Here is a 17,265-nt window from a genome sequence, read left to right as displayed (position 1 = left end):
TTCTGTCTTCCAATCACAACCCCAGCTTCTTAATGTACAATGATCTTCCATTGTAAAACTGATATGTCAAGGCAGATTAATAGATGATTTGACGTAAAGTACAGCCAGAATCGCGTGCTGGCTGACAGTCGTTGCGATTCGGCTATGGAAGCCTCCCATTCTAGATAAGAGACGGTCAGAGGGTTGATGTCCCATTCCTAGACCCTGCTTCACAGCCTGCTTCGCAAACATTGCCAAAATGAGGCTCGCCCAGTTAACGCGTCGATGTAATTATTGTCAAGAAGTGTTAGAAATGCCCCTGCAAGTGACAACCGGCGATAAGACCGGTTATTAAATAGTTATTTCGATAGGCTTAGACTGAAGCTAATCTAAGCAGGGATAGCTCTATTAGCTGCAATCCTCTATTAAAAGCAGGAAAATTCCACTTCTTAGATAGAAAAATAAGGCTTACTAAATACCTTAAAATTCATACTAAATACAGTGCAAATAGCTAGTCATCACAAGAAGCTACTTTAGCCATAGCCAATCATATGCTAATACAGACAGCACTGCCTGTTTAGTAACTATCTATTGTTCTTAGTCTTGGGGACATGATCAAAGTAATAGCAATGATTAAATAACATTGTTTCAATTAGTATGTGGCATAATGAAAATACTATATTCTTTAGCCTGCTCCTTTCGTTGATATTGAGATGCGTTACGATATTAATACTATATACGTGATATATACCTTTAGACTATATAAAATTCTAATTACATTTAAAATAAAAGATATAAAAAAGTACTCTAAGGTAAGAAAAGGTATATAGAGTAAGGAGGTATATAGTTAGGCAGTAACTTAGTTTATATTCTATCTCTTAGAAGTATATACTTAAAGCCTATATTAATTATAGTCCTCTATAGACAGGCTCATCCATCTATAGCCGATTGACTAGTTCCTCTAAATTCAAAGAAAGCATCTTCGACCTTTGAAATATCCAGTCCTTGATTCGTGTTCTGGTTAACAGGCAAGACTATCTTCCAGGTAGCAAACGGTCCAATAGCTGCTATGCTGGAATACTTTGCACTGGCCCCAATGTAGTGATAGTCCTCAGTCTCTTGTCGACCGTGAACAGCGGCATGCGATGCTTGTTCCCGAGTCAGTACCTCGTCTGCGAAATACTCAAATGAGATCTGCACGTGGTCGTGACTGAACTCTACATCTTCCATGTGTTGGGTCTGTATTGTCTCGTCTCCCATCTGGATAAGGCTGGCCGTAACCAATTTCTTTCCACTCTCGTTAGGTGTGCAGTCTGCCCCGATAAGCCACAGACGAACTTGGCGCAAGCGGATGTCGGTATAGTTACGGAACGGGTGAGGAGACTTTGGATCAATGGCGACCAAGACACTATGCTCTGTCTTCTTCTTGTCGCCGACCTCTATAGTCTTGAGCTTTTTCAGCTCCGTCAACTGAGCCTTGGTGAGGGTATAGATGGGCCCGGCACGATTCTTGTGCAGAGGCCACGAGCTCCTTACACTCTCGGCATAACGTTCGAGGCACTTAGTAAAGGCCTTGTGTATATCCTGCCTTTCAGAACGTAGTATAACTGACTTGGCCACAGGAATAGACCCACTAGACCGTATGTCTTTACCCAAGCCCCAGAATCGTATGGCACGGCGTTGGTGGTTAAGCTGTTGCATAACAGCAAACTGACAAACATCACGAGCCCTTCGAAGCCAGTGGGCTATAAAAGGGAGGTTGGGATCAATATGTAGCGTCTTCTCTCCCAGGCTTTTGCTTTGTGCGTCGAGACTTGTGACTGACTCATGTGCTTCGAGCAAGAGTAGAATGCACGAGTTTAGCTCGACAATTGCTTTATTGCGTGTCTTGACCAGCAACTCGTACTTATCGAGGGCGTCATTCAGCTCTGTGGTAACCTCTTTGGGAAAAGATTTTCGATATTCCTTGAACAGTTCTCGAATCTTTTCGTTGCTTGCGAGGATCTTGATGCATTTTGGGTCATCGAGCTCGATGGTATGATCCGCTCTGGTGGTGAATCCGTCTTCGAGATCAGATATCGAGCCCTCCAATGTTTTAATCTCGTCAATCAGGTAGTCCTCCATCAACTCCCCATATTTCTCATCTTTGTAACTCTTCCTGCTCTTATATAACTCGGCTGCTGTTTTCAAGCCCTTAAGTATGGACGATGGCTTCATACTTGTGTCTACCAGAGTTGACAACCCATCGAGTATTTTTAGGTAGTTAATAGGCGGTTCCTTGAATTTTCCTTTTAATGACTTCAATATGGCTCGTATCTCTTGCCGTTTAGCTTTAAGCTGAGGGTTGAAAGCTGCGATATGATATATGGCCATCTTTAATGGGCCATTTGGGTGCTCGAGCTGGGTTATAGTGGCTTTCAGGCTTTCTAGAGTAGATGAAAGTTTCGACTTCGACTTCTCAACGTGAACGGCCGTCGCACGGTTCTCTACCACTTCCTTCTCATACTCTTCGACTAGGGTCTCCTCTTCCTTTAAGAGATTAAGTCCAATGTCCAAGTCGGCGTCATAGAAAGGAACCGACAAGCGAGGTACCCAGAGTTCATCATGACCCCACATGTCCAATCCCAGCACCAAGCGTTGGAGCCTCAACTTGGCCTGATTGTAAACCGATCTGAGAGTATCCTCACTGAACAGTGTAACTTTGGCAATTGTCTCCAAGCTTTGGTACGCCTTGACTAAAGGTCTAGGGGAACTTTGGTTGAACTTGGCGAACTTGAGGAACCCCAAGCGATCCACTATACGACGATATAACTCAGCCGCACGATCAATTTCTTCAGGGGCCTGACTGTAAAAGGCCAGGTCAGCTTGACGAAGCAGCAGTTGGCACTGCTCAGGGAAGGCAAAGGCCTGCGTAGCATTGAGGTACCTGGCGCTTCCTGCGGGGTTCAGGTCTTGCAGGGTTACCCTGCCGCGCAGACCACTTGCTCCTCGCTTTCCAGGAGGTATTAACGCGTTGGGGCTTCGACCGCCTTGTCCACCCTCTCCTGTATATATGTGTCAGTTCAGTGTAGAGATTGAGCTTGGGGTGGTATCGGCGTACCTTCAATACTGTTGCAACGGCTGGCCAGGCTCCTCTCCGCGCTATGAACCTCATCCATCAGGCCTTCATAGAGATTCTCGAGAATACTAGCTAGCTCGGACTCCTCAGAAACAGCCGCAAGGGCCTTTTGCATTCGGCCATCTTTAAGAATGCCGTTAATGGCCGATATGTCTTTGACACTGGTTAATTCTTTCTCAATTGCAGAGAGGGCAGCTGTGGAGTCTATCATCCTGTCTATATCCGGCGACTTGACCTTCTTCAGATAATTGTTGATAGAATTCTCAGCAGTCTTGACTTCTTCTCCTACTTCATTATCATATTGGAGACTTGACAGGATCGTTTGTACTTTGAGAATTGTCGACAAATGTTCGCAATATTTGGAGACACACGCAGAATCTGTATCGTTCACCAATTGAAAGTGCTCGTCAAGCAGAGCGCGGACTTGCATTGGCCACGCCCGTTTTCGTAGAGCCGATACCTCCATTGCTTCGTTCATCTTGCGTGACCCCAAAATAACTTCAATGTTACCTGTTTTCACAGGGTCAGAATTTTCTCCGTAGACTAAGTGAGGAACCAAGAGACTTACCTCCATTGCCACCAGCTTTGCCATCATTCCCCGGTACACCCTCAGCGCTGCTGTCGGCTCCCTTTCCCCCTCTCCCTCCAAATGCGCTTATCCGGAGCCTCTTTAGGGTCTCAACGCTGGCATCTTGTACGAAGAGCCAAACATTACCAGCGTCCTTGCCGTCAGTTGCATCGTTGTCCATATCATCTTTCCCCTTGTCGCCCTTCTTATCTCCTTTCTTTTTCTTATCATCAGGCACGTCTTTCTTTGGACCGGATATCTTGGGGATCCCTTCCCTTCCGTCAAGTCCAGAAACATCTATCTCAGCATCTTCAGTTATCATGAGTTTGTTACAGAACAACCCCAGATTCTTTCCAGGAAGTTGGATGAGCTTGCTCCCAACTTGTATCGTTTCAGCGTATACCAGAACCGCATCAGAGGATAAATCGAAAGTAGAGTCTACGACGAAGGGTGTCTCTGATGCTTGGAGAACAATGGTAGTGTCCTTGACATGGAATCGTGCAGAGGTATCCGTAAATACCCTCTTCTTTTCATGACCTGGATTTGCATCGTCTTTGTCGCTCGATGGCTTACTTAATATGGTCATAGTAACGATTACTGAGAAGAGAAGGGTTGATATGAGATAGTAGATAGTCAATGTTTAGGTGGAATGATCGAATTGCTCGAGAGACAGGTAACATGAGCCACTATTCGACCGGGGCAAGACCAAACCCCCCAAAAAGAAATCATTTTGACAATGTGTCGTGTCAGATTGACGCCTATTGTCTCAATGTCTCACTCGTCTCCACAATACCCCCTCATAAAATGTGATCCCTTACCAAGTAAAAATGGTGCTTCAACCTTTGCCATATGTAAACAGCCCAATAGGAACACGTTATTGACCCGCAAGGGCCGTGCCGTGTAAAGATCAGCGCGGCTAAGCATGCAATAGAGATTGAATGTGGAAAGGCGCTAGCTTTTCAGCTGCCATTGTGCAGTGATCGGCCATGGGACTAACCGCAGAACAGTAAAGAGGCTGGCCTCATTTGTGACAAGGAGTTGCTTTTTTCCCCTTCTCTCCCACTTTCATTTTCATCGATGTGGAGTACCTCTATTTCACGTAAAGCAGATAGAGAGGTTGAGTATCTCTGGTTGGAGATGTGAGAAAGATACTTCTGGAGCAATAAGAATACGATAATGCTTTTCTACCTCACATTCATCTCGCCCATGCACGTCAAGGTACCCTCCCTCAATCTTGTTGTAGATTGTTATTACCCTTTTTTCCCGTTGACGATATTATTCCGTTTTGACCTTCGAGGCACTACCTTGTCAACATGGACAAACTTGGCTTTGAAAACCTCATTAATCTCATGAAAGGGAAAGACTCTACTCACGAATGGGATGTGGTAGTCTCCTATGACACCGTCAAAGTTAATGAGATCTTACAAGAGAATCCAATCAACAATTTGGAGTCCATGAGCTACTGGGGACATGCCTTTGACTACGATGACCAAGGAACAGACGTGAAACATCTCTACAAGTTTGATGTCGAGCTTCCAACTCCACGTCTGCACTTTTATCCCACCAGCCGCATCGGCTCAGTTACCTTGAGTGCCGAATTAAAGGGGAAATTCGAATTATGGAAGCTTCAACTCGATGACGACGACCAATATCCAGACGACAAGGATCCCAATTGGAAGGACTCGAGGCCAAAGGCAGATATGGCTGGCGTTTTGGCCCCTAGATACAAGGTCAAGATTGATGTCGAGCTGAGGAACGTTGAAGGATCTGGAAAGTCTCCGGATGCGCCTGTCGACTATACCGTCCATCTGGGGGACAGCCCTGATGCCTCTCGTAAGATCTGCATATCCTTCAAAAAGACCACCGTTACGCTTGAGGAGCCAGATGCGAACCAACAGCCCAAGAGCGGCAAGAGGCCCAGACGATTAGGTGCGATTCTCAAAACAGCGTTGGTGGAAGGGATGCAAAAAGAGCTTAACGAAAACCACCCGGAACACTTTATATCCGGTATCTCAAGGAAGACAACCGATGACTCAATGATCACTCTGAGGCCTTCTTCATTCCGGTTCTCCATCATTGAAGAGGATAAACAGAATAAGTGGCCCGGGATCCTGATTATGTGGATTGGCGTCGAGGGTGGTTATAACAATGGGTTAATGCCTGGCGGAAGAACCCCTCTGGACTTTAATCCTGATGGCAATATCCAGAGCCCTGTTCCTAAAGGGTGTTCTGCCAGTGTCATCTTCAGTCATGATATATTCGCAAGAAAGTTCTTCGCGGTAAGACAGTTCTAAACCTTTGCATTATCCTTCTTTAAATAACTAACAGAGCAAATCAGGAGAATCTCAAGAACGGATTTCAGGAAATGGAGGTCAAGTCTGTAATTGGAGACGGTAAGCTATACTGGTGCAATCATGATGCTATGACTAACATGTTTCAATGCAGAGGGCATGAAGGTCCAGGGGAACCTTAAATCTGGTGCTGTCAAAATTGACAAATTCTTCGAAAAGTCGGAACTGCCTGGAGCTACTTGGATTAACACATGCGATGGTTTGGAGTTTGAACCAAATGATACTCCAACCGAGATAACCTTGACTCCTGGTATCAATGCCGGGGTCGAGATGAAGTATAAAGCTAAAATGAAGTGGGCGTATTGGCGCTTCCAGATCTTTTACTTCTCACCCCCACCTCTACCAGGCGGTGACCCGCCTCCTCTCCAATTACCAGTGGACGAGAAAGGCTGGGTTGAATTTTGGTTCACTTGGGGTAGCAAGGGTACGTGGCAAGGCGGCAACGAAAAGTTCCCAAATTCTCTACAATTGGATTTCCAGCACAAGCCCATGTATGACGTCAAGATGAAAGGCCATGACATGAAAAGTCTCCCAGCTAAATTTCTCAATGGCTTGCTTGGAATTGAGGAGCGAGATAAGATCCCGCACCATTATAGCAAGATGGAGATACCACGCCCCGATGCTAACCTTGAGATGAAAGGGTTGGATTACTTTCTTACGACCCATTTGCTGTTTCCTGGAAAACAGGTCTTTTTTCCTCATGACCTTAACGATAAGAATAAGGCAAAGGGAATGGGCATGGCTATACCCCGTGACGTAATATTGACGGGCGATATTAGGTCTAGTTTCAAATAGTATCATAGTGTTATTTTCCATCTCTCAGAGATCTAGTTATAGTTTTAACCAAACCACTTGTCATAGAAGCCAATGGTTGATTTTGAAATCTGCAGGTACTTGCATTATTACAATACATTGAAGAACTAGTAATTTGACAAGAAATTGATGTTTTATTAAATACATTGCTGTGACATAGAGTTGCCCCTGTCTCTGCTACCCCATCCTAAATTCAGGAGAGCTCTATATAATTAACTTATATGAAACATATACTGCAAGCGCTACTGGAGCTGCAGCTTTTGTGCACACGATGGCAGGTTTCAGTTTTCCCTTGCTTACACCATCGATGTATCAGAAACTGGGAATTGCATAGGGGAATGGACTACTTGCTGGGACAGCTATCGTTCTCTGCCTTTGTGCTCCTGTTGTGCTCTGGAGTTATAGGGAGTGGATACGACGGAAGAGTCCTTATTGTGCTGGAGAAGATATATATGCTGAGGCGGATATAACAGAATAAACATCTCTCAAGCTTTGTATTTGTAAATTAATGCAGCTAGAAGACGACACATTTGGGTCACAACTGGTACTAATCTTTGCCACCTGAAATCCGATTATATTCCGATCTGTTCAGGTCACCCAGGGCCAAATTAGTGACACTGATAACCTCGCCGTCCACCACCTTAAAGGTAAACTCATCGCCATCGCCCCAAAATCCAACGCTCTCCCATGTTGTACAGCCATCGTCAAAAAGACCTTCACCACCTTCAACAGCAGACCGAGGTTCAATGGGCTTGATCTGGGGAACTGCTCGGTATGAGATGAGCTGCGTTGAGATAGAAACTGACTTTGCGCCGATAGGATACAGACGAACAAGGATGTCATCTCCATAGATGGGATCAGAAGCAGGGAACGTCAAGTTTGCCCGCCATTCCGAGCCATTGACGAAGAACGATTCCAAACCCAGTCCCGGCTGACCCTCATCGACGGTGATAGTGAGGTTTGATCCGTCCCTTGACTCATCAACAAAAGTTCCGGGATATGTTTTATTTGCATTCTCCCAGCCTGCACGTTCAGCAGCACTAATGAAAGCCGTACCAACAGCATTGCGAAGTGGGATACGTGCAGGGACAGCACCCACGCCCGCAGTTAGGATAGAAAAGCCAATTCCATGGTCTGGTGAAAGGGCGATGACAGCAGCATAGCCAGAATTACCGCCAAGTTTAGTGTAGATATCGGAAATGCGGGTTCTGTTCGATGTAAGAGATACGGGAAGGGCGAGTCGATTGATCTCCCAAGGCGCGCCAACGCTGAATGTAAGGGATGCAGTATTGCCTTGGGGCTTCATCCAACGACGGGTTTCGACGGCGGTAAGGATCTCACTGTTCAAGATTGACAGGCCAAGTCTTCGCAAATCAGCACCGTTTGAGTACACACCGCCAGTTCTAAAGAACAGATTAGATAATGCCACTGGCTGCAAAAGGTAGAAGTGTCAACGCACCCTGCAATAACCTGCTTGTCCTGACCCCATGACGACACTTCAGCGGGTCCTGGAACGACTAGAACGTTCCGATCATTATCCTTTGGCTCGATTGAAGTAGAACTGTTAAGACCCAGAGGCTTTCCAAGGATCGTCTTGATCGCGTCGTTGTATGGTAGTCCTGTCAGGCGCTGTAATACTCCCCCGAGCATTGCAAAGCCACCATCGGAATAGACTGGGACCTCGTAAGGGAGAGTGACAGGGCGCTTGTTCATTTTCATGTATGCCAGAAAATCTAGTTGAATTGTTAGATACGACATAAAGTATGACTCAACACTCCATACCCTCAAATGTGCATCCTGGGATAGTATTATTCGGGCATAAAACAGCAATCTCAAGTGCTGCAACGTCATTAGTTTGGCACAAGGTTTGATATTTGCAGAGAACTCACGAACTCCTCCAGACCCAGCTTGATGTGACAGCAGAGCTCCGATAGTAACATCCTCCCATATGACCCTCTCGGTAGGTTCACTTCTATTGTTACCCGCTAACTCGGGTAGAATCTCGGTTACAGGACGATTCACAATGTCGAACCCAGAATTTGCAAGGAGAGCGTATGCCGTGTAAAGCTTAGATACACTACCAATACGGAAGACAGTCTCGTCATCAAGCTTGCCCGTAGAGAGAGTATCGTTAAGCGCTTCTGCAGCGTGGTAGTAAGAGTACAGAGACTCATTCGTGGCTGTAGAGAAGACGTTGATGGCGAAGGATGTGTGTGTTTCGTTGATGGTGCCTGAGGATAGGATGGATTCGATTATGTTCGGAAAGTTGGACTTGGTTTCCTGGACGACTTTGAACTTGGAAAGGTCAAAGCCTGATGGAAGGACAGGCCCCAAAATGGGACACTCTTCAGTCGGGCGTCCAAGGCCATTGGTGACCATGCCTAAGCAAAGCAGTGATAAATAGAAAGTCTTCGTCATCATGAAGTTGTTATGATTGAGTTGTCTGGTACCGAAAGCCTTACTCAAACCAGCCCAGCACGTTTATTATATAGTAATTCTTTATTTACATTTAATCAGACCTCCAACGTGGGTTACTCAATATTTTAGATCAGCCTTGTCCTTCTTGGAAACTTTTTGCCTTTTTTAGTATAACGTGCCGCTACAGTAAAGATCGACACTCACTGAGCCCTGCGTCTGATCGGCGCTACAATTTCCGTTTTGACTCTACATGCGCCGCTGGGACCCACTAGACCAATTGCTTACTTTCTGTCGACGACGACTCATAATAAGGCACCATGATGAAACCATTCAGCTTTAATGCCAACATGCAGCTTTGTAATTAAAGTCAAGACGTAGCATGAGCAAGTGCTTACAACAATACAAGGGCAACCAAGATTTTGTTGGCTATGGAATGTTGGAAATGTGAGAACTATCTTGAAGGGATAAATCGGCCGCCAAAGTGGCTGTGCCGACTAACTTAAAGGCTTGATTGAGGAGCGACAGCAAAATTTGAGATCCTGGAACAAGCAGCGCCTCTTTCCTTTGATCATCGAGTGTGATTGGTAGTTTCACTTTACTTGTCGGGCGTCATTGCGGTTGGCAAATTTATTGTTTTATTATCGTCAAACAGTATTACCGTCTTTGAAATGCCTGCAGCGTTAACTACAAGATACTCATGATTAAAGTGCTGTCCACAGCACAGAAATAGCAAAAAACCCTGTCATCAAGAACATCCCAACTTCAGAAACCGAACCGGAACTGTCATCATCCGCGGAGGCTGTCCCTGAGGGTCCAACCGGGATATCAGGACCCTGGCCATTCGCCGTCGGTCTGGCCTGTGTTGGTACTTCTTCCTGTACAGTAGTAGGCTCTGCTGGAGTGAATTCCAGTACACAATCCCCATCCAGAACAAGTGTATCGCCAACGTCATTGGTGACCTCCATCTCGGGGCAGGAAAAGGTTGCATCCTCGCCCTGAACTACAACAGTTCGAATGCCAGTCTCTGTAAACGTTTCAGTCTCCCATATAGTTCGTGTGAAAGTCGTGGAAGGCGTGCAAGATGCTTGACGAGCCAAAAGTCCGACTGGGTGGCTGACCACAGGTATTATCGGGGCCTCACGTCGCAGACGAGCTGCATTATTCTGAGTAGTCGTAGCTTCGGGTGGTTCATAATGAAGAATACAACCATCGTCAAGCTCAAGCGTTGCGCCAACGTCATTTGTAGCTGTCATAGGGACACAGGTAAACTCAGGAGCGTTTCCAGTATCAGGTTCGATATCGGTAGTGACTCTAACAGTCCTCATCACAGTTTTGGTAGTTGTGTCGGTCGACGAGACAGTTCTTGTAGCAGCAGGGCATGCTTTACAGTATCCGTCGGATGCACAGTAGCCATTCGATCGACAACATTCATTCTCGCAACAAGTTGTTCCTTCTTGACACGCCCCATTCTTGCAACATTTCTCTGTCGAAGAATTCGCGCAAGATCCGTTTGAGCAACACTCCTTGCCCTTCTCACAAGCCCAAACAGTTCCAGGCCCAGTGCAGCAGTTTGCTTTCTTAGGATCGTAGCACTTGCTATTCCCACATCGCTTCTGACCAGCTGGACAGCATCCACCACCCGGCATGCAATCGTAGCCTTTGGGGCAGTGTATGCTCGAGCTTCCGCAACAGACGGATGTCTTGGGATTATAACACCCAGACGAGCCACACTTCGACTCGCCACTTTCACAGCAGCCACCGTCGACGCAGTTCTGCCCTTTCTTACAGGCAATACCACTAGGACAGCAGATTTGGGAGGATGGGAAGTAACATTTGCTTGAGCCACACTGTTGGGCATTGCCGCGACAGCAGCCGCCGGGAACGCATGTATCTCCTTGAGGACAACATCTTTGACCGTTCGAACAGGGATCTATGGTTTTGTTAGGGTTGCAACAAGTTAAGCATTTCATCATAGGGATCTAACAGTATCCTGGGTCAACACACTGCCTTTGTCGTGGGCTGAGGCCGAACGACTCCATCTGGTTGTTTCCTTCAATCCATTCTGAGAAGTTGGAGGCGACGTCTGGGATAAGCATGTCATTCGTTATGGCGTCGGCCATGGACATCATGTCTGGACCTGTGTTGAACTGTAGCATTTCGCCACTATATGCAAATGAGCCTACAGCCCAAAAAGCAAGTGGTAGAATGCAGAACGTCAACATCGAGAAGTAGTTCAAATTATGTGGAGGAAAGGATTTATTATGGTAAGACCAAGCTTGAAATGGGTGATAGACAAGGCTAGTGCGTCTCACGACTTATTTATGCCCTCACTCCCAACTCACATACCCAACCGTTACCCCTCTTCCTCAATGCAGCCTTGTGGTACCACAGGGTCTTGTTGGTAATGAATCCACTGATTGCAAGCCATGCCAAGTCAACTAGGCTGTCGATCTAACAATGTTTAATTCCTATTTGTTCTGTGTTACAAAGCGTTACACTTGGACGCGACAGAAGCAAGGACGCAAGGGGCATTCTAAATTAAAGGTGTGCGAAGGCTTGCATTAGTGCCAGTTGGTGTTGTCTCGTGGCTTTGGCTGGAATTAAGATGTCAACCATCTCCACGATCTATTTTATGCTTATCCCAACTCAACATGTAACCCTTTAAATCATTCCAGAACAATTGAACAGACAGTTTCTCAGTTCATTAGCGTTACTACTAATATATGTTCAAGTTATCTCGGGCTAAACATAAGGTAGCCATCGGTCGATCTTCTTGCGATAGTGTCTCAGCCGCACTCTAACGGGTAAGGTCGATCAGCAAGAGACCACTGGATGGATGCCTGATCCTTGCATTACAATCGCGCCCGATTACAGTTGTTGGCTCAGGGTACCAGAAACAGTGACCACTGAAAGCATAAGAGACGGAATTACCAGATCAGTTTATGTTCTTTAGATCATAGTTCTTGAACTAGTTATTTTTACCTCCAACACTTAGAAGTCGATCTTTTCTACTGCCCACTAGATCAGTCAGAACGTCATAACGTACCTGCCTTTTGATCGGCAGTTCCCCATCCCTTAATCTCAATGGTAAATCCTGTTGTGCGAAGCCGATCTACGAATCTTGCCCCCAGGGTTGAAGGTGTCGACAACCCGGCTTTCAGCCCATCGCCGTCTCTAATTTTGAGCTTATCATTCATCGTTCCTGCAGCCTCCACAGCCAGAACTGCCGCCATGTCTACCAACGCTCCTTGAAAAACAAATCTGGAACACGCGACTGGTTCTGCTACTCCAGGCATGTAACCAACAGCTTTCCACTCGGCACTTTCAGTCTTACGGCTCTCTGTTCGGTCTGGTCCCTCTCCTGGACTAAGAGATCTCGTCCGCAAAAATGACCGAAACCATGGCACAGCAAGGAGGAGGATGCCAATTTTGGTTACGATATGAACAAGCATTGCAGCGACGTAGCTTTTTGCTGGACTGTACTCTTTGTAGACAAATTTTGGTCCATAAGTAGATCTGTCGAGAGCTGCTGATCGCTGAACAACCGACTCATTTCCAAAAGCAACAAAAGACGACGTCAGGTGCCCAATGTGTTGGTCGTAGTGATATCCAGAAAGTCCCTTGGTGCCACCCGCAGACTCTCCATCAGGCAGCAAGACAGACGTATCAGCAATCAACCATCCTCTGATACCATAGTTTTCTGCAACATCAAGCACAGTGTGTAGCGAGCCGCCCTGCATACCAAGCATAGTCATCTCACCCGAGCAGATCACCTCAGATGCTGCTGGTAAGCCATGGTCACTAAAGTAAGAGGCCATGAGCCAGGCTGCAAGATCGGACGGAGCACTGGATCCTGAAATTGCCGGGATGATTGATGCTCCTGAACTGACAGCTAGCTCATGATAGTCGCGAATCATTTCTGAGATCCAAAGCGTCTCAGTACTGAAGTCAACATAATGGGTACCATTCATAGCACATGCTGCTACAACTGGAGTTGCATGACGGTGATAAGGACCTATTCCATTGATGATAACATGGGATTTTTTGACCAGGGGAGCGAGATTTTGCTCGTCAAGCTGTGATATAATGTGAACAGCTGGTTCCAGCCTATCAGGGTTGATGACTCGTAGAGATTGACGTAAAGCCTCAAGCTTGGTTGAGGACCGGCCTACGATACTCCATTTTGTGTTCACTGGAAAGGTTCGGGCAATGTGTTCAGCACAGATCGTGGCCGTCCAACCGGTCGCTCCAAGGATAGTGATTTCATAGGGTCTGGAACTCATGACTTGCTGTTGTGGCGATGATGACTATTATGGTTTCTTTGTGTTTTACGATGTCTTTGGGCAGTACCATTATTTATATCTACTGTAACAACTTACGCGTTCCAGACATGTGGTGAATTAGTAATTACAAAAGGCTGACAAATGAAATCAAAATTGATGACCGTGAATTCGCAACATCAGGTCCTTGGAGAAATTTGTGGTCAGCATCCACTCCGCTCACTTGGCTCTCTGTACCCCGTTCACAAGTACAGATTCCCAGGATCATTCACACGGCGCAATTACCCTCCATGTCTTATTAATGATGATGGCCAGTTGCTCATTCCACTTTCATTTGTACGATTGGCCTAGATGGCGCCAACTGTTCCTACCAGCACTTATCACCAAGCAATGTCTACGATATTGGCTAGCTCTAGTATCTCATAAAACATAATCGACCTTCAAGGCCAACTTTGCAGACATTCTTCTGATCGTTCGACAATCTTGGCATGCTGCAAGCGACTACAATACAGTTTACGTTTCTGTCGAGTCAGGGCAGGTAAAGTCTTTGTCACCGTTCCTCGATCGACCAAAGCCCACTGTGAAGCAATATTCCTAGGTTGCAGCACATATTTTTTTTTTTTTTTTTTGTGTGTGAAGTGAGCTTTCATTGACCCTGCTCTTAGGTATTCTAGCTAGTTAAACTAGCTACCGAGGTAGAGCAGCACATATTTTCCAATTGCCTGTCATCATAATATAGGTATATCACAAAGTCCACGTCTGATCCATGGTTATTCATCATCCCTCGTAACTCTTATAATTTCACTTGAGAAGTCTCCAAGATCCAGTCTCGGCCCAGAGTCTAGCATACCACTGATGCAATTCGGTCATCCAGCCAGGCATAGGTCCCTTGTTTCCCGCAACTTTGCCCTCGCTCGAAAACAGTACGCTCTTGAGCCGAAGCTCAACCTCCTCGTGCGTCTTGTCAATGGTGGCGCTGATCTGGAAAAGACCATCTGATGACCGTGCTGCTTGGTTACGGGGTGAATCGCCACAGCGCACAGTGATGGAAGTTGCAGTCTTCTCAACAACCTCGAAATGGTCGGTGATGGCGGTCCCTCTATCGTAGGTGCTTGTGGAGAGCTGCTCACGGTCCCAGAGTTGCTGTTCCGTCTCGGGGCTACGCCACTTGAAACTGAGATACCTACGCTGGATTTCGTAACCTGAAATGACAATCAGTATGACAATCAGTATAAACTTCATGATAGTGAACTTACCCCAACCGCTCCAAATGCCACGGCAAAATTCGAGCGCCAAATCACCATTCTTCTGGAGAAGTTCGGGTCGGATCTTATCGAGAGGAATTCTCTTGATCACGACATCCTGAGTCGCGGGATTACCATTGGGATTGGCCCTTCTGAAGAGTCTTGAGGACCAGATGGGATCGTTTGCTGGAAGCGGGGAGATGACAGGGTTTTGCGAGGCGAGATAAGCTGCGGCTGTGGATGTACCAAGAAGACCTGGTACAATTGTTTTTCTCACAATACGGAAGATGCCCATGATGAAGGTGCCTCTGGATGAGGTATTTGGTGATTGTGTTAAAGTTAATTTTACGCGCGAGATAAGAATCTTTGATCGGCATTTCTCGGTTGAGTTCCTGGTGGGGAAATGTTGGTTATGTCCGCTTTTAATTGGACAAGATGGATCAGGTCTTGCGACCAATGCATAAATACATAAAATGTGAATAAGACAGTTGCATAATGGGAATAAGCATACATCGCTATTATACCCGTTATTCACCCTACATCAGTTTTATTTACCCAAATGATTCTTGCAAAGATCGCCTCATTTACCATCCTGTAAGAAAGACTTTAGTACCCTTGGCAAGGGCCACGCCTGACAATCTTTAAACATCCTCACTGTCCTTCTTAAAGCTTCTCTTTCCCAAGGATCAGTGAAATAGCTTCCATACATCTGAATGGCCAAAGTTGCGTTTACGAGGCCCGGTTGTGTTTCCAAATGTTGTACTGCTGTGCCACAAACCTCTAGTACTAGGGCCCTGACCTTTCCTTCTGCTTCTCGATATGCGGCGCGGACATCTGTTTCTTGTCTAGTAAAGGTCAGCAGGCACTTCAGCAAACAATCTGGAAAATCTCTCACGAAAGAAATGGCGATTCAGCAATTAGTATCATCCTTGCAATCATCATGTGTTGCATGCCTGTGAGAGCAATGGACGAAGCGAACCACACCGTTGGAAACACCTCTCCAGAGATCTTGTTGGGGGGTCGGTAGAGTATAGGCGAGAAGCGACCAGTGACGCATTTGTCCAAATATTCCTCCTGCTTTTTGAGATTTCCTATGTCAAGTCAACCTCTTCTGACACTTGAAGTATGACGATGTGTACTCACGCCACCCCGTTTCGGATCTATCACTAAAAAGCCACTTTGCAACCTGGTTCGTATGGGACACAAGTTTGTTTGCGGGTGATATGTCTACCCACTCTGCAGGTGGCTCAACTATTTGTGGTGAATAACCTTTTAGTAGTGAATAGTAAACCTCTTGTCTCAATGCGATCCAGTAGGAGGCGTTTAACAAGTCTCTGCGATGACTTAAATCATTAGCTGTCAAGCTTCTAAGAACCGCGTTCAGAATTGCCAAAAAGTTAACTCCCTCGTCTAGATCTATTTCAGATCCAGTGTCTTGATTATGGTCGTCCAGTTCTTCATAGTGACGCAGTATCACAGCGGTTGTGACAATCAATTCTTGGATCTCTCCGTCTTGGGTTGTATAAAATTCTTTCAGAACCGAGATACATTTAAGCATGTATTCAACTGATGAACCGGGTGTGAGATTTGGGAGAGGCTGGCCACGGTAGACGATTCCCTGCTGTGTTTTGTATCTCTCAACGCGACACAGGTGGCGGGAAGACATGGCCAAGATGGCGTTGAGGAGAGGAGGGTAGCGGCGTGCTCGCTCTGGAACAATGAGTTGGTAACGTCTTTGGGGGTCAACCAGATCGAACTGGCATTGTTAGTAACCATATGTGAATATTATTGCTAATCAATGGTATACCCAGGGGGATAAATCTTCAATAAAGTATCGTAGAAGGCAGGCTTCCTGAATACCTTCTAACGACAGATCTTCTACCTGTGGAGGTTCAAGTTTGTGTAATAAACCACCCCAGGAAGGCCCTCGTTGAGAAAGAGCAAGGTTATCTCCCAATGGTTGAGGATAGGAAGCCAAGTGAGTAGCGCTACCATGTTGACCACTACCAAAAGGTACCATGTTATCTCTCATTGCTGTATTAGTATGGGATGAAGCCTCGAGTGCTGATATTGAACTATCTCTTGTAGTATCATAGTCAGAAAGGTTGCTTTGTGACTGGTCGACAGGTGTGTCTATTGTCGAAATCGATGTTGGAGTATTATCATCAATGGCGATCTTTTTTCTGCGCTGTCGTGGACCAGTCTGAAGAAGAACTTGCCAACACTCAGCTCAGCAATTCAAATTATTACCAGCAAGGAAAAAGACGTACACTCTTTAGCATTACCACTGACCCAGCTCTGAGTCCCTGAGAACTGTGCGTCGTACTTTGCCGATGACCCTTGTCTAAACTGGCGACCCTCAGAACGCACACAATCTAGTCCCCTGTTGTTACATCGACGGCAGCATTCTGAGTTCTGATCACCTTAATAATATAATCAGTCGCTAGAATCATCATGTGGAAAGGTCACCGACATTTGAGATGCTTGTCTGGTG

General features: G+C 46.1%; 7 protein-coding genes across 7 annotated transcripts; 1 reads left to right on the top strand and 6 right to left on the bottom strand.

Moving 5' to 3' along the window:
- Nucleotides 1-909: 909 nt before the first annotated feature.
- FPOAC1_004063 (uncharacterized protein) lies at nucleotides 910-4,251 on the bottom strand (the record flags this gene model as incomplete). Its single annotated transcript, XM_044848618.1, has 3 exons — nucleotides 910-3,023; nucleotides 3,080-3,607; nucleotides 3,666-4,251. 3 exons carry the CDS (start codon nucleotides 4,249-4,251, stop codon nucleotides 910-912), a joined length of 3,228 nt encoding a protein of 1,075 aa, XP_044707328.1.
- Nucleotides 4,252-4,978: 727 nt separating this feature from the next.
- Nucleotides 4,979-6,811, top strand: FPOAC1_004062 (uncharacterized protein; the record flags this gene model as incomplete). The annotated part of the gene is made up of 3 exons (XM_044848617.1): nucleotides 4,979-5,944; nucleotides 6,004-6,058; nucleotides 6,111-6,811. 3 exons carry the CDS (start codon nucleotides 4,979-4,981, stop codon nucleotides 6,809-6,811), a joined length of 1,722 nt encoding a protein of 573 aa, XP_044707327.1.
- A 565-nt stretch (nucleotides 6,812-7,376) lies between these two features.
- Nucleotides 7,377-10,500, bottom strand: FPOAC1_004061 (uncharacterized protein; the record flags this gene model as incomplete). The annotated part of the gene is made up of 5 exons (XM_044848616.1): nucleotides 7,377-8,232; nucleotides 8,289-8,562; nucleotides 8,612-8,668; nucleotides 8,719-9,210; nucleotides 10,023-10,500. 5 exons carry the CDS (start codon nucleotides 10,498-10,500, stop codon nucleotides 7,377-7,379), a joined length of 2,157 nt encoding a protein of 718 aa, XP_044707326.1.
- A 71-nt stretch (nucleotides 10,501-10,571) lies between these two features.
- Nucleotides 10,572-11,373, bottom strand: FPOAC1_004060 (uncharacterized protein; the record flags this gene model as incomplete). The annotated part of the gene is made up of 2 exons (XM_044848615.1): nucleotides 10,572-11,177; nucleotides 11,248-11,373. 2 exons carry the CDS (start codon nucleotides 11,371-11,373, stop codon nucleotides 10,572-10,574), a joined length of 732 nt encoding a protein of 243 aa, XP_044707325.1.
- Nucleotides 11,374-12,238: 865 nt separating this feature from the next.
- FPOAC1_004059 (uncharacterized protein) lies at nucleotides 12,239-13,530 on the bottom strand (the record flags this gene model as incomplete). The annotated part of the gene is made up of 2 exons (XM_044848614.1): nucleotides 12,239-12,258; nucleotides 12,294-13,530. 2 exons carry the CDS (start codon nucleotides 13,528-13,530, stop codon nucleotides 12,239-12,241), a joined length of 1,257 nt encoding a protein of 418 aa, XP_044707324.1.
- A 798-nt stretch (nucleotides 13,531-14,328) lies between these two features.
- FPOAC1_004058 (uncharacterized protein) lies at nucleotides 14,329-15,066 on the bottom strand (the record flags this gene model as incomplete). Its single annotated transcript, XM_044848613.1, has 2 exons — nucleotides 14,329-14,729; nucleotides 14,784-15,066. The coding sequence occupies 2 exons, from the start codon at nucleotides 15,064-15,066 to the stop codon at nucleotides 14,329-14,331; spliced, it is 684 nt and encodes a 227-aa protein (XP_044707323.1).
- Nucleotides 15,067-15,412: 346 nt separating this feature from the next.
- On the bottom strand, nucleotides 15,413-16,803 carry FPOAC1_004057 (uncharacterized protein; the record flags this gene model as incomplete). The annotated part of the gene is made up of 5 exons (XM_044848612.1): nucleotides 15,413-15,445; nucleotides 15,505-15,616; nucleotides 15,667-15,862; nucleotides 15,915-16,527; nucleotides 16,789-16,803. The coding sequence occupies 5 exons, from the start codon at nucleotides 16,801-16,803 to the stop codon at nucleotides 15,413-15,415; spliced, it is 969 nt and encodes a 322-aa protein (XP_044707322.1).
- Nucleotides 16,804-17,265: the final 462 nt, after the last annotated feature.

The sequence above is a fragment of the Fusarium poae genome, chromosome 2 (assembly GCF_019609905.1).
Source record: "Fusarium poae strain DAOMC 252244 chromosome 2, whole genome shotgun sequence".
In the NCBI taxonomy this organism is placed as follows: domain Eukaryota; kingdom Fungi; phylum Ascomycota; class Sordariomycetes; order Hypocreales; family Nectriaceae; genus Fusarium; species Fusarium poae.
The sequence above is the reverse complement of the archived record's forward strand: the minus strand, read 5'-3'. Positions and strand labels throughout refer to the sequence as shown.